Below are 13,234 nucleotides of genomic sequence, written 5' to 3' on the forward strand. Positions count from 1 at the left end.
TTTTTTTCTTGCTGCAGATTTCAGACTTACTGGAAAAGCACTGGGGGCAAACACCCCTGCAGAGGCAGAAAACCTAAAGGTGGGAGGGCTGGAAAGCCAAAAACCACCTCAATCCTCCTGCTGGGGTGACAGAACCCAACAGCAACCAGGCGATTTCCCTGCTGGTACCATTGGGAGGGTTTTGCTTGTCCTTTTGCACAGAACAGGCTTTTCTCTAAAGCTCTGTGGGTGAGAGCCCTGCTCTCCTCGCAGCTCTGGCAGGAGCATCCTGGCCCTGTCCCCTGCCCAGGTCACAGGCAGGTCCCTGTCCTGTTGGCCCACGAGGGGAAGGCCTGCAGCTGGAACAAGGATGAAGCCCAGGTGTTGATGGCCAGGGTGATGGTCAGAACTCCCAGAATGTTGAGTACAACCCCAGCTTTGGCCTAGAATTGGAAAGGAGAAGGGTTGTTAGCAGCCCCGAGCACTTTTTTTCCTTCCTTGATGGTTAGGATGGTTTGCATGGTTTGATTTTGTCTTTGGTGGTCTTTTTCACACCTCCACCAAATTCTATTTAAGTTGGTTTTCTTCACAAATATAATTTGTATAAAGGGAAAGGTTTCCATTGGATAAAACCCTTAAAACTAGAAGTCCCAAAATCCTTTTAATCCACTTCTCTTCTGACCTGGTATTTCTCTCTAATGTTACTTTGGGTTTCTCCTTGGATCAATTATAAGTTAGGGAAGTTATCAAGAGACATGGCACTGCTGTCCCTGCATCTTTAGTGACTTCTTGAGGCATCAGGGCACCCAGTGAGCTGTGCCCTGTCCCTGCAGAAGGACTGCCCAGGTGACAGGGCCCTTGGACACCCTCATGCTCTACATTTGGGTTTTTCCAAGCAGTTAGGCATTGACAGCTCTTTTTATAAAATCTTCAAGAGGTCCTGGCTGTTCTTTAAAGGCTCATTAGCACCTTTCTAAGATTCTCAGAGCGTATTAAAGACAGTGTGACCCTTTATTAATGCACACACATCTTCTTTCCACTTGACATAAGCCGGGCACGCTGACTTTTCTAACTCTCCAGGAAGAACCAGAATTAGGAAAAGATTGAACCTAGGGGTGAAAATTCTGGGAAAAAAGTGTTTGTTTGTTTGTTTGTTTGTTTTTCTCACCATATCAATAACCCTGAGCTGTCCATAGGAGAAGACAATGGCATTGGGAGGAGTTGCCACGGGGAGCATGAAGGCCAGAGATGCAGAGAGTGTGCAGGGCAGCATGACATAGAGAGGGTTGAGGCAAATTGCTTCAGCCTGTGCACAAAAAGAGAGCAGAGATGATGGCTTTGACACCCAGAAATGCACAGAAATCTGGTTGTATTTGTCCATGTCAGAAGGCTCATTCTTCCCCAAACACTGCAGCCACTCATATTTTGCTCCTGTTTCAGACACTTCCAGCATATTTACGCAGCAAATGCAAGAATTGATTTTGTGGTCAGGGCTTTGTATAAATGGATAAATAATGCTTATATTCAGCTCTAGACCCTGGCTTTGAATTGGTTAAGAACAAAATTAAAGTACCAGGGGAGGCAGGTGAAGCTCTGGAGGTGAGAGCTTTGGTTTAGGGGCTGGCTGGAGTCTGTGGCCTATGCAAAAAGATTTTGGAGGAGCTCATTCCAGTTTCTGTCTGGAACCAGCTTTTCAGTTTGCAGAACTCTGTCTGCCCCAGCAGCAGGAATCTCCTGTGGAAATGCAGAAGTCTGAATTAGGTCATGCTACCACCTTCAGAGACTTCTGCAAGGCCTTGGTGGGGGTGAAATACAGTCATGGAATGTTGCAGGCAAGGAAATGCTGCTGCTGCTGCTGTCTCTGTGCAGAACAAATTGGAAAAAACAAGTACAGCTGGCAGTGACCTCATGTTTAGGCCAGAAGGCAAAGTCTTCATATGCCAGTGAATTTAATCCCTTTGCTTTTCCCCAGCAATGGTTCCATAAAGGCTGAACACACACATAGGTGTGTGTGTTCCTATGTGCACACACAGATTTTTGTTTCAGGTCTGGTACCCCTGATGGGATACAGGAACCACCGCTTGGCTTTGCCAGTTGATCACTTTAATTTTGGCAACTGAGGAGCTGAAAGCTGTGCTTACAAGAGTATTTTGACATGCTGGGACTCACCATAGAAGCCAAAATGGGCAGGAAGAGGGTGGTGGTGGCCACGTTGCTGGTGCACTCAGTGAAGGTGGCGATGAGGAGGCACAGGAGGAAGGCAATGGCTGGGTGAGGGATGCTCTGCAGAGGGGTCAGCTTGGTGCCCAGCCATGCAGACAGACCAGATTCCTGCAGCAGAGCAGAGAGGGATGCCAGGTTGGAGAGGGGAGAGCCACATCAGTGTTCTGGGGCAGTTCTCATGCCTGTTCAGCCCTCCCTTCTCAGAGCAGTTCTCATGCAAACTGCAGGAAAACACAGCCAGTGCTCACAGACAGGATTGTCCAGTCAGGTAAACAAAAATACCCCAACATTATTTCCCATCCAAGGAACTGGAGAGTAGGAGATCCTGCATTTATATTGCATTATTGACAGCAAATAATTATTTCTCTGTTCAGATCATTACTTGTACATGATCAATATTTGAGGTGCTTTTTTATATATAAGCAAAGATATTTGAATTAATTTCCTAAAATATTTTAATATAAATCTTATCAGATGCTGTAGTGATTTAATGTCATTTCATCACATTGTCTGAGATCTTGATAACTGCCTGAATCTTTTCACACCCTTCATCCTTGTCAGTCACTGGGAAGTAGCAGCATCCTCCCTGTCATTCTGGGCTTTCTGCAGCAGCTTTTATGTATTTGGTTAATTATTCTAGGATAAATTAAAGTGATTTCCCAAATATTTCTTTTTTCCAAACATGTACTTCTCCATTTTAATGCTCTTTGATTTCCAAACTAGTATGTCTAAGCACTTGAAGCCTTTTAGAATTTCTTTATTGCCTATAGATTTAATAAATGGATTGTGTGTTCCATCACTTAAATCATTACTGAAAAATAATGCGTGGCACGGGACCTGAAGTTTCTCTAGCAAGCTCTACATTTCTCTTCTAATACTTGAATTTAAATCCTACTTCCATAAATCCTTGGTTTGAAATACTTTGGAGACCCCTCCTGGGTGAATCATCTCATTGTGCTGGCTGCATCAATTACATTTTATTTAAAAGAACCTTTAACATGTTGGGGGCAGTTTCTTAATCAGCCAATTTTCCAGAAACACAGTTAATGGTGCTGCCCTGCTTGGCACGGGGAGCAAGCAGGGTGTGATGCCAGCCCTCCAAGGCTGGTCCCAGTGCCAGGAGCTGGGTGAAAGGAGCGTTTGATGCTCCCGGTGTGCCCTCTGGTGTCCTGGGAGAGCAAGAAGAGCAAGGTGGAGAAGGAGCCAGCCAGGAAAACACAGATCACAGGTGAGCTGAGGGATGTTACCTCACTGCCTTTGGCCAAGGCAAAGCCCCCTCCCAGCAGGAACACGATGTTCCAGGGCATCTTCTCCTGCACCACCTTCCAGTCCAGCAGGGGTGGAGGGGCACGGAACTTTGCCCTGCCCCCTGGAACCCAAAAAGAGATTTTGTGAAGCCACAAAAATCCCCAAAGAAAGGGAGAACTTCTTGGTGGGAGGTGAGTTTGGTCTGAACTTCAGGAATCCCTTCTGTCAGCAAACTCTGGAATTATCTCCCGAAGCAAACGCTGGGAGCACCAGCAACAATGCTTTTAAAAACTTGACTTGTAAAAGCTCCAATGAATGATCTGTAGCTGCTCCAAGAAGCTCAGTAGGTGGCAGGGAAGGGTGAGTTAAAGGTGTGGCAGGAGCTCTGTGTGTTTCTGTTAAGTTGTGTGTTTCCCTCCTGAAGATTCCAGCTTGGAATCCTTTACAAATGGGAATAACAGGGCCAGGAACACTGCTGGGATAAGAGTTTCCTGATTAGTTGATGAGAAACTGATTAGTTGATGAGTTCCTGATTAGTTGATGAATTTCCTAATAAAATGATGAGAAACAGAATTTTATGCAATATGTGCTTTGCCAAACCTAAAGCACACAGCTGGAAGAGCACTTTGAAGTGTTACTTGATATTTGAAATTTCCTTTGTAAACCCAAAACGTAAACATTTCCCACACACCTATTCAGACAGCAGATCTGTGGTGCTTCAGTGACTCACCCGTTTGCTCTTGCTCTCTGTCCCGGTTGGAAAAGCCAGAAGGGAGGATGAAGAGCAATATTGAGATGAAGAGGGCGACTGTAGCATCAGTGACATAGCTGCAGGAGAGCAGGCAGGAATTTGTTCAGCTGTGATTTCAGCTGGGTAAAATCCAGCCTGTTCCATTTTTGTTCCCAGTGAGGAGGGGAAGGGGCACTACCTGTTATTATCTTTGTTGAAGAGAACTGTTGCCCAGCCTGGGATGAACCCAGGTTCTCTTGTAAACCACAACACCACCAGGAGAACGAAGAGGATTGAAACTTCTATTTCTGCAAAGCTCATTTTGCCCAGTTTCTTGCTCTCTTCCTTGATGATTTCATAGGCCTGTTTCTCCTTAGCCTTGGCAGCAGGACTGGCACCACAACCAAAATTCTTCTTAAAACTAGAAGAAAGTGGATGAGAAATGCCAGAGAAATTTGCCAGCTATCCAGAGAGTTAAAAATCCAAATTTTATACTCAATCATAATGTCTTTGTATGTATTTATATATGAATATTGAAATTAAATATATTATAATTTGCAACCATGGTGAGTAGGAGCTGCATGTCTTGACAAGATGATCAGAAAGACAAGATGATCTTGTCCCTAAAAGCTCATTACTTTAATGTAAAGAAGTGAGATACATGGGCATGTGAGGAAAAAAAAATACAGAATCACAGGATGGTTTGTGTTAGAAGAGACTCTAAATTCCATTTCATTCCAATGAATGGGCAGGGATACCTTCCACTAGACCAGGACAATGTTAATGTGACTGGCAAGGCTGTTTGATCAGCTTACTAGGAAGTAAAGAGTTGCCAAGCTTTTTAAAATGACAGGAAATGAGAATTTTAAAGGAGGAGTTTGAAGGTGAAAAAGCATTTCAGGTGTTACAGCACTCTTTCCTATAAAATGAGGGAAGTTGGGATAACACAAACATGAAAAGCTGAGTATTAAACAGGCAGGAAATGCAGGCTGGTTGTGTGGGGTGATGTGCTCCAGAACCAGCCCAGAACTAATCCTCTAGCTCTGAAGCAACCCTGGTCACAAAGGCATTTACAGCTCTCTGTAGAAATCAATTTCCTGCTTTGGAGCACAGCAATCTCCTAGGACATGACAGCAATGCTGCAGAACAGGTCATTCATGTGCACTCACAGCTCCCTGTTTTCATCTACAGGGTACATTTAGCTGGGATTTAATCAGATTCCTTAAAAGAAAACTTGCAGAATTTTAACAGGCACCGAGTGCTGTTCTGGTCTCTGTTGTGTGTCAGGACTTTGCCACCTTCTGAGTGATTTTTCTCATCAATAAAGGGGTCACTGGTGTTGGGCAAGTGCTGATCAGAGCCCCCCAGGTGCATGGCAGGGGCTCAGGGTACTCACTTGAAGCCCAAGTACAGGATCTGCAGCCAAATCCAGGCCAAAATCAGCAGCACCAACATGGTGGGGAAGGCGAAGGAGAACCAGGAGGCAAAGTTGATGATGCCACCATTGTCTGGATAGATGCTGGAAAATGCAGGTGGCTGTTAGCATCCAAAATTCCACAAAATTCCAATCTCTTCTGAACTTCATTAATGGGCCAGAAAAGGGGAGGTTCTGTGGGGCCCATTAGGGAAGAGAAGCTCACATCTCAGGAAAGGGACCAAAGTGACATTTTCCTTCTCTGTGCTGCGTGGGAGTCAGCTGGAGCAGAATGCTGCAGTTTGGAGGGTGTTTAATCCCAGACTTACTCATTAACTTGTCCTTGCAGCACCAGATTTGGGGTTGTCCCAGTCAGAGTGGCAATCCCTCCAATGCTGGATGAGTAACAAATACACAGGGACATTCCCTTGGACAGCTTCAAGTGTTTCTTCTCAAGCTCTTCATTTCTCTTTCTCTCTTCCTCAACCACCAGGACATGAGAATTACCTAGATCCCAAGGAACAGAAGAGCTGCAGGAGCTATGTTGGACAGGAAAAGGCCTCGGGCCTGCAGAATTTAATATTTCAAGGCAGGGACACAATGGATTCAAAGCTGAAGGAACCAAAGTTCCTCCTTTTAAGGCTGGCATTGTTAATTTGTTGATCCTCTGCCCATTTTCACTGGTTGTCTTGGCACAGAGCAGTTTTTCAGAGGGGAATTTGAAATGTGTGCTAAAGTTTGACACTTCCTTGTGAATGAGGGCAATGTCTGAACTGCACATGGAGGGGAGTGAGGCAAGAATTCAGGGAATTGTAACAGAGTTGGAGGAGCTGGGCTAAAAGGAACTTTTTCTGCACCAGCACCTGTCTGCTGGCACTGAGATTTATGCTCAGAAACTCTGGAATCACCTCAAAAATGGGGAGAGGGCAAGACAGCTGGTAAAGAGATATTGTTGCTTGATTGTGTACCTTTGGATTAGAAAGATCTTTTTAATCCCTAACCTTCTGTCTGGAAATAGGCCAGAAATTTTGCCTTGGGAATCCCCTATGATATGATATGATAAGTTACACAGTAGATAATAATTGAACAAACATAAATATGCAGGGAAATAGCAAGCCTGATATAAAGTCTTTCCCTAGTCTAGAATTTTAAATTTTTGTCAGTTTGTGGAGTAGTTATAACCTTTTTGTATTTTTGATTTAACTCCAGCCAATCCATAATAATAATAACAATAATAAAATATTATCCATACTAATAATAACAATAATAAAAATTGTGGTTTTGTCTGGCTCATGGAAGAGCCTCATCAGGGCCGTGTGGTGCAGTCAGGATGCTTTGGGGACAGTTTTCTTTCAGGATTTACTAGGACCTGCTACGACAGAAGAAAGGCCATCCTCCATCACTCTGAAGAAAAAACCACCCCCAACCCATTCACCTTTTTCCTCTGGCTCTTTCAAGCTGTCAGGTGCCTTTTCCTGCAGCTCAAAGGCTTTGTTGGTGTGTTCAGACACTTGGTCAGTGGTGCCAGACTCTGCTTCTGACTTGTGCAGCTGCTCCATCACAGCCTGAGCAATGGGGACCATCATGGCAGTGGTGGCTGTGTTGCTGATCCACATGGACAGGAAAGCTGTCACCACCATGAAACCCATCAGGAGTCTGCAATGAGAAGGTTTGGAAAAGCTGGATCAGAACCCAGCCCTGCAGTGCTCTTTATTTTTATTTCAAAGAGTCAGCTGCAAATGCTGGGTTTGGAGAATGCTCAGCAATCCCCACCCAGCATTTCCTCCTGCCCTGGTTTGCTTTGTGAGCGACCCAGTTGAGATTTAACATCAATTTCTCTTTTTCAACCAATTTTTTGACATTCTTATGGCTAAGGAAGTGGAAGCTGGTAGGTTGGAGCAAGCAGTTTATCCAGTCAGATCCTGCTTATCCCACATCATTCTCAGGAAGACATTTCTCATAACACGTGTCAATGCATTATAATAGATTTTGAAGAGGGATTACAAGCTGAATTTGATCCCAAATGGCAATCAGTTTAAGCCATAAGGAAGATGATCTCTTTTTTTCCCTCTTGTTATTTTATCCCACCTCTATTATTTAAGATTCTCTTCTGACTCATCTAAAATTCTAATCCTCGTTTCAGTATTACTCTGTTATTTGTCTCAAAATTATTCTTTAGATGAGATGTAGATTATATATGAGATGAAAAGGGGTTTATCTTGTATGCATTTTTATTCTATTGCTTTGTAATTTCCTTCAGTATTCCCTCTTCTTATGAGCTGAAACTGATTAAACAGGGCGGTGTAGCCTGTGCATCGCTTAAAGTTCTAGTCTAGAAAACATTTGTTGTTTTCCAAACAAGCATCCTCATATTTTCTCTTCTCTGTGCAATCAGCAGCAGGCAGAGAGTCCATGTTCTCTGTGTTCCAGCTGTGGCTCTTCCTGACTGTCCAAAGCTGTGCTCCTGGCCCAGCCTGGCAGCACCCTTCTCTTTCCAGCATTGACTCCCTTGTTGCTATTTCTCCACCTAAAAGCCTTTTGGAATTAAAATAAAATAAAATAAAATAAAATAAAATAAAATAAAATAAAATAAAACAAAATAAAATAAAATAAAGACACACCAGGTGTGTAACACCTTGACATTTGCAAGGCTTGCTCAGGCCCTATCTCACTTGGGCTGCAGGAAAGCGTTTGCAGGGAAAGATTTGCAGATTCCCATCAGAGATGGGGTCTAATGCCATAAAATCCTTCATCCCACAGCATTTCCACCCCTGTCACTCACAGGGCTGGCCTGACACCAGTGATCAGCAGGACCCTCAGAGCCACTCGCTTGTGCAGGTTCCAGGTCTCGATGGCAATGGCCATCACCAGGCCCCCCAAAAAGAGCATGTTGGTGTCCTTCAGGTACTCCTGACACACCTGTGAGGTGGGAGAGGGGAGAGGGAAGAGTCACAAGAGAGTAGGACATTTTCTGAGGGAGTTTATTCCAAAGGCATTAGCAGGGAGTAACTCTGGGGTGCATCTGAATGGGGAATTTGCTTTGATTTCAGATTAGCAGCTCCACCCAGAGCTCACTCTGGGCTCATGCATGTTCTAGTCCATGGAGAAGACAGAGAATAATAAGAATAAAGTTAAAATATAATAATAATACTATCAATAACATAAAATATAATGGTGGTCATCATGTAATCCTGGGGAACAATCCCAGAATAAAAGCAGCTGACTGATTAATGCATGGAACAAGATCTCTTACTGTGGTTGAATCCATGATATTCATTAGTGGGAAGAGCAGGACGGGCAGGAGAGCTGTGACAGCCAAAGGCAGAGCTTCTGTGCACCAGAAAAGTGCCATCAGTATGATCACATAGCCACACAGTGCCTCCTGCCAGGGAAGGGGACAGAAATAAGAACATGCTGAACATTGAACCTGGGACTTCATTCAAAGCCAAGGCCTCTTAATTACATTCACTGCCTGATAAAGGGATTAGATAAAAGGTTATTTCCTGTGCTTCTCTCCCATCTAGCCTCTGACCTCTGCAGATCCTAATCAAATCTCAAACTGTGCAGCAATCTCATCAGAACTCTGAGGAGCAGATGAGACCTTCAGCGAGGGCAAAAATAGCACCAGGGCAAAAGAAGCGTGGGTGACTTTTGGACTTTAATGATAAAGGATTGGCAATCACTGAATAGGCTTCTTGGTTGTGCTGATGGTGTTATATTCTGATATTCTGGTTGTGCTGATGGTGTTATATTCTGTATTTATGTCCTTGAGTTGTAGAATCAGTTGCTGATCCAGTCAAGGCTTCTCCACCTGTTTTCACACCAGCTTCAGGTCATGGCCCAGATGAACCCACAGCTAATTTCAACAGCTTGGACTCCTTGTACTGTAAATACTTTTATAACTTTTCACTGGATTTTTAGTTTAGTAGAGACTTTGAAAGGCTTACTGGCAGACTGGTCACAGATCACTTCAGCTTCCACTGACTTTATCTTTTTTGTTTGAGGAAAGTGAGATTCCCTATTTCATGTCACTCTTTTTCTGAGGAAACCTTGGTTTACTTCTGCTTTGGACAACCACTCCAAATTTCATGTAAAAATGATTCTGACAGTCCCTCTACACTGAAAAGATTCAAAATTACTTGTCACAACAGTGGCATTTGGTTAGGCCGGGAAAGAATGTCAGAGGAGGGTTTGGTGTCTTCTGTGTTTTGGAACTTGCACAATTGTGGGAGACCCCAAAGCCAAAGGAAGAAAACCATGGATGTGTGGTCTTGGATAAAGAACGTCCACTAAAATATACTGCTCAGTATGAATGAAATTGTAGTGATGCTTTTGGAGGTTGGATTACAGAGGATTAAAGCAAGGAGCTGGAATAATGGGTGGCAGGATTGAATTTGAGACTCTTGGGAACATGCTCAGGAATTCTGAATGTGGTGTGGAGGTTACAGAGCTGTGAAGAGAAAGGAAGAGCAGGGAGCTGAGCAGTCTGGAGGAAAGAAGAAGACAGCAATCTAGGTGTGAATTGTCAAAGCAACCAGGCTGAAGAAGTAAGTCTGAAAGATTCCCAAAGATACTAAAATGTTCCTTTTTGAGCCTTATTTTTGAACGAGAGCATTAAGAACCTCAATTATTCATTCCAGTGATCACTGAGATCAATTTGCCCTTTTGACAATCCTTTTTCTCCATTTTTGTTATTAAAATACACAGATAGGTGCCTTTTGAGAGACCCTGGTAGAGCTTTGGGATGTATCTCATAGGCACAGTGCCATTGTCTCCCATCCTGCTGCGAACAGGCTCTCAGTCAAAGCTGGGATAAGGGTTTTCCCAAAGTGAGCCACCCTGTAAGGACTTCTTCTGCCTTAAAGCAAGATTTTTAGCATTGTTTGCCCTCAATTATAATAGCTCAGTGTCCAGTGCTATGTCATCTTAGGGCAGGTTAATAGATGAACAGAATAGAAAAAATGTGAAATTCCACCCTGTAGCTGCTGGCTCACACCACCAGCTTTTCCTGCTCAGCAGTGGCACAGTGCACAATTTAACCCCAAAAAACCCTTCTCAAAGGTTTCCTGAAGTGGCAAAGGGAAAGATCCTGGACGTTTTCTATTTTTGTCTTGTTGCTGACTGCATAGAAACCGGAGAGAGTAATTTTCAAAGAGCAACTGAACCAAGACTGCCAAATCACTCCACAGGTAGCTCCAAGGACTCACTGTATGTAACAATGCCTCCAGTAAGTGAGTTTGAACTCACGGCCTCAGGGCAAAAAAAAAAAAAAAGAAAAAATCACTCTCTGTCTCCTTAGAACTTAGAACTTTCCTGATCCTGATCTCTTTTCACTTCAGTGATTCCTTTGCCTACTGGACGTTAACTAGCAAAAAAAAGGTACTTCTTATTTTTCTTGGTTTTTGGTTGTTTTTTTGGTTTTTTGCTGTTTTTTCTTTACTTCCTGGTGAGCTTTTTAAGTAATAATTTAAACTATTTTATTTACCTAGTGAGGGAATGAGAGCTAACCAGCTGTCACACTCAGAGCTGAGTTAGGGAGGGAAGGGTTAGAGAAGTAGAGAATGGAACTTGGAGAAGGAGTCTCAACTGGGAATCAGCAGGGATTGGGAGGCAGAGACCAGAGGGAAGAGGTAGGATTTGTTGTCCAAAGAGAAGTGACAGGAAGGGCAGTTTGGGATGAGCTATTTCGTGGTGCTGGGGTTGTAATAAGAGAGCAGAGATCAGATCTTTCTGCATGAAGAGGTTGGGAGTGCAAAAAAGAGTGGAGAAGCAGCAGAAGACTGGGAGTCTGTCAGCTCCCAGCTCTCTCTTTAAATGATCAATACCCCAGAAATACCAGCCCAGGTACTGCAGCTCCTGAGTCAAATTTCCTGAAGGAACCCTGAGCCAGGTCTGCCAGAACTTGGTGTTTGAAATTTAAAATCCTTGTTTGGGAGGATTCTCACAGAAATAAGTTAAAGTAAAACTGAAATCCATGTTATTTTCCCTTATGTATCAGAATGCCTTGTCTGTCTAAAAATGCCTCTTCTAAGCAGCAGTGATAACAAGGAAAAAAAATAAAAGAAGATATGGACTGAACACTGTTAGAAAATGAAAAAGGGGATTAAAATTGAGCTTTAGGTCCACAGGAATATCTTCAGCATAGAAAGTCCTCATAGAAAGTCCTTCTCTAAATCAGCCAGATGCAAAGCAAGAGTCCCAAAATCTCTCTCGGGTCACTGAGTGTTCCTCTAGAAGATGCAATCACAGATGTAGCTCCTCATCCATCTATGCCCCACTGCTGTTTTATTGCCCCAATATACTCAGGAAAAAAAAAAAAAAAGAAAAGAAAAGAGATCTTCAAGCAGCAGATGCAGGTGCTCCGAGAAAGAACCTCTTCCCCCTCGAAAGGAGCAGCTCTGAGACGTGGAGGCTTTGAAACGGAATTTTAAAAATTCCTTACCTTGGTGGGCAGAACCAGGGGCAGAGGGAGAAACACCAGGGGTACCAGGACGATGATGAGGTACTTCCTGCAGGCCAGCACTGCCTGCCAGGAGAAAGCCATGGTGCTGGAGCTGGCCCAGTGCTGAAGGGCCTGGAATCTGCTCTCGGAGCCTATATAAACACCAGGGAATATTAACCATTGACCTCGGGAGATTGGGTGTTGTTTTTGGAACTGTAATCGGAGAAAGAAGGAAGCGAACAAAGAAGGGAGGAGACAGTAGAAGAGTGTCAGAGCAGGAACTTTCTGCAAGAGAATCTTGCTTTTATGCTTTTAAAAGTGTAGGTCACGCGAAGCGAACAAAGAAGGGACGAGACAGTAGAAGAGCGTCAGAGCAGGAACAAGAGAATCTTGCAGAAAGGTGATAAATCTGGCAGAGAATTAATTCCTTGTGGAGCAAGCAGGTTTTTGAAAGCATGACCTACACTTTTAAAAGCATAATATTAATGATTTGCTCTTTAATAATGCCCTTTTTGAATAGGTGCTGTTATTCCTCCTGTTAAAAAAAGAAACTGCTCCGTCCAAAACAGGTTGAAAAATAATTTCAGTTTTGAAAAAATGTAGGAAACGCTGAAAATGGCATCTGTAATGCTCAAATACAGGGATTAGAGACACCAGTGTAAAATAAATAAATAAAATAAATATAATTGTTCATGATGTTTATGTTTGTTCAGTGAGAAATTCACTTTGGGTAGCAAAACCCACTGGGCAGAGCTGGTGTCACCAGGTGCCACATCAAGTCCCCAAACCAAAAGGGACTGACAGGCCCTACCTTAGGTCTTAGTGGATTGGGAAACACTTGGCTACAGGAGATCTCTTTGCAGACACTGAGCTATTTTTTTTCCCCTCACATTTTTGATCTTGCAGGTTTATAGGCACAGCTTTGGGAACTTGCAGGGGGTATTGGGGGTGAGGAAAATTAAGAAGAAAAGGTGCTACAGGGAAATTACCAGTGATTCTTGTCCCAGTTGCAGGCAGCTTCCAAAATACAAGCTGTGAATCACTAGATTCTATACATTAACAGGAATAGTACTAAACATTTTAAGTCCAAAGGGTAATAAATAAATAAAAGTAATAATACGATAACAATAAAATAAATAAAATAAATTAAGTCCAAAGGGTAATTTCTTATTAATGCCATGTTGATGGCTTTATTAGA

General features: G+C 43.3%; 1 protein-coding gene across 1 annotated transcript; it reads right to left on the minus strand.

Moving 5' to 3' along the window:
- Window positions 1-200: 200 nt before the first annotated feature.
- Window positions 201-12,274, minus strand: SLC13A2 (solute carrier family 13 member 2). The gene is made up of 12 exons (XM_077188662.1): window positions 12,037-12,274; window positions 8,848-8,976; window positions 8,377-8,513; window positions 7,030-7,250; window positions 5,924-6,101; window positions 5,577-5,699; window positions 4,380-4,601; window positions 4,177-4,278; window positions 3,450-3,564; window positions 2,149-2,310; window positions 1,148-1,285; window positions 201-422 (listed from the first exon to the last, which is right to left on the minus strand). The coding sequence occupies exons 1-12, from the start codon at window positions 12,136-12,138 to the stop codon at window positions 291-293; spliced, it is 1,761 nt and encodes a 586-aa protein (XP_077044777.1). The 5' UTR covers window positions 12,139-12,274; the 3' UTR covers window positions 201-290.
- Window positions 12,275-13,234: the final 960 nt, after the last annotated feature.

This window comes from Agelaius phoeniceus, chromosome 20 (genome assembly GCF_051311805.1).
Source record: "Agelaius phoeniceus isolate bAgePho1 chromosome 20, bAgePho1.hap1, whole genome shotgun sequence".
In the NCBI taxonomy this organism is placed as follows: domain Eukaryota; kingdom Metazoa; phylum Chordata; class Aves; order Passeriformes; family Icteridae; genus Agelaius; species Agelaius phoeniceus.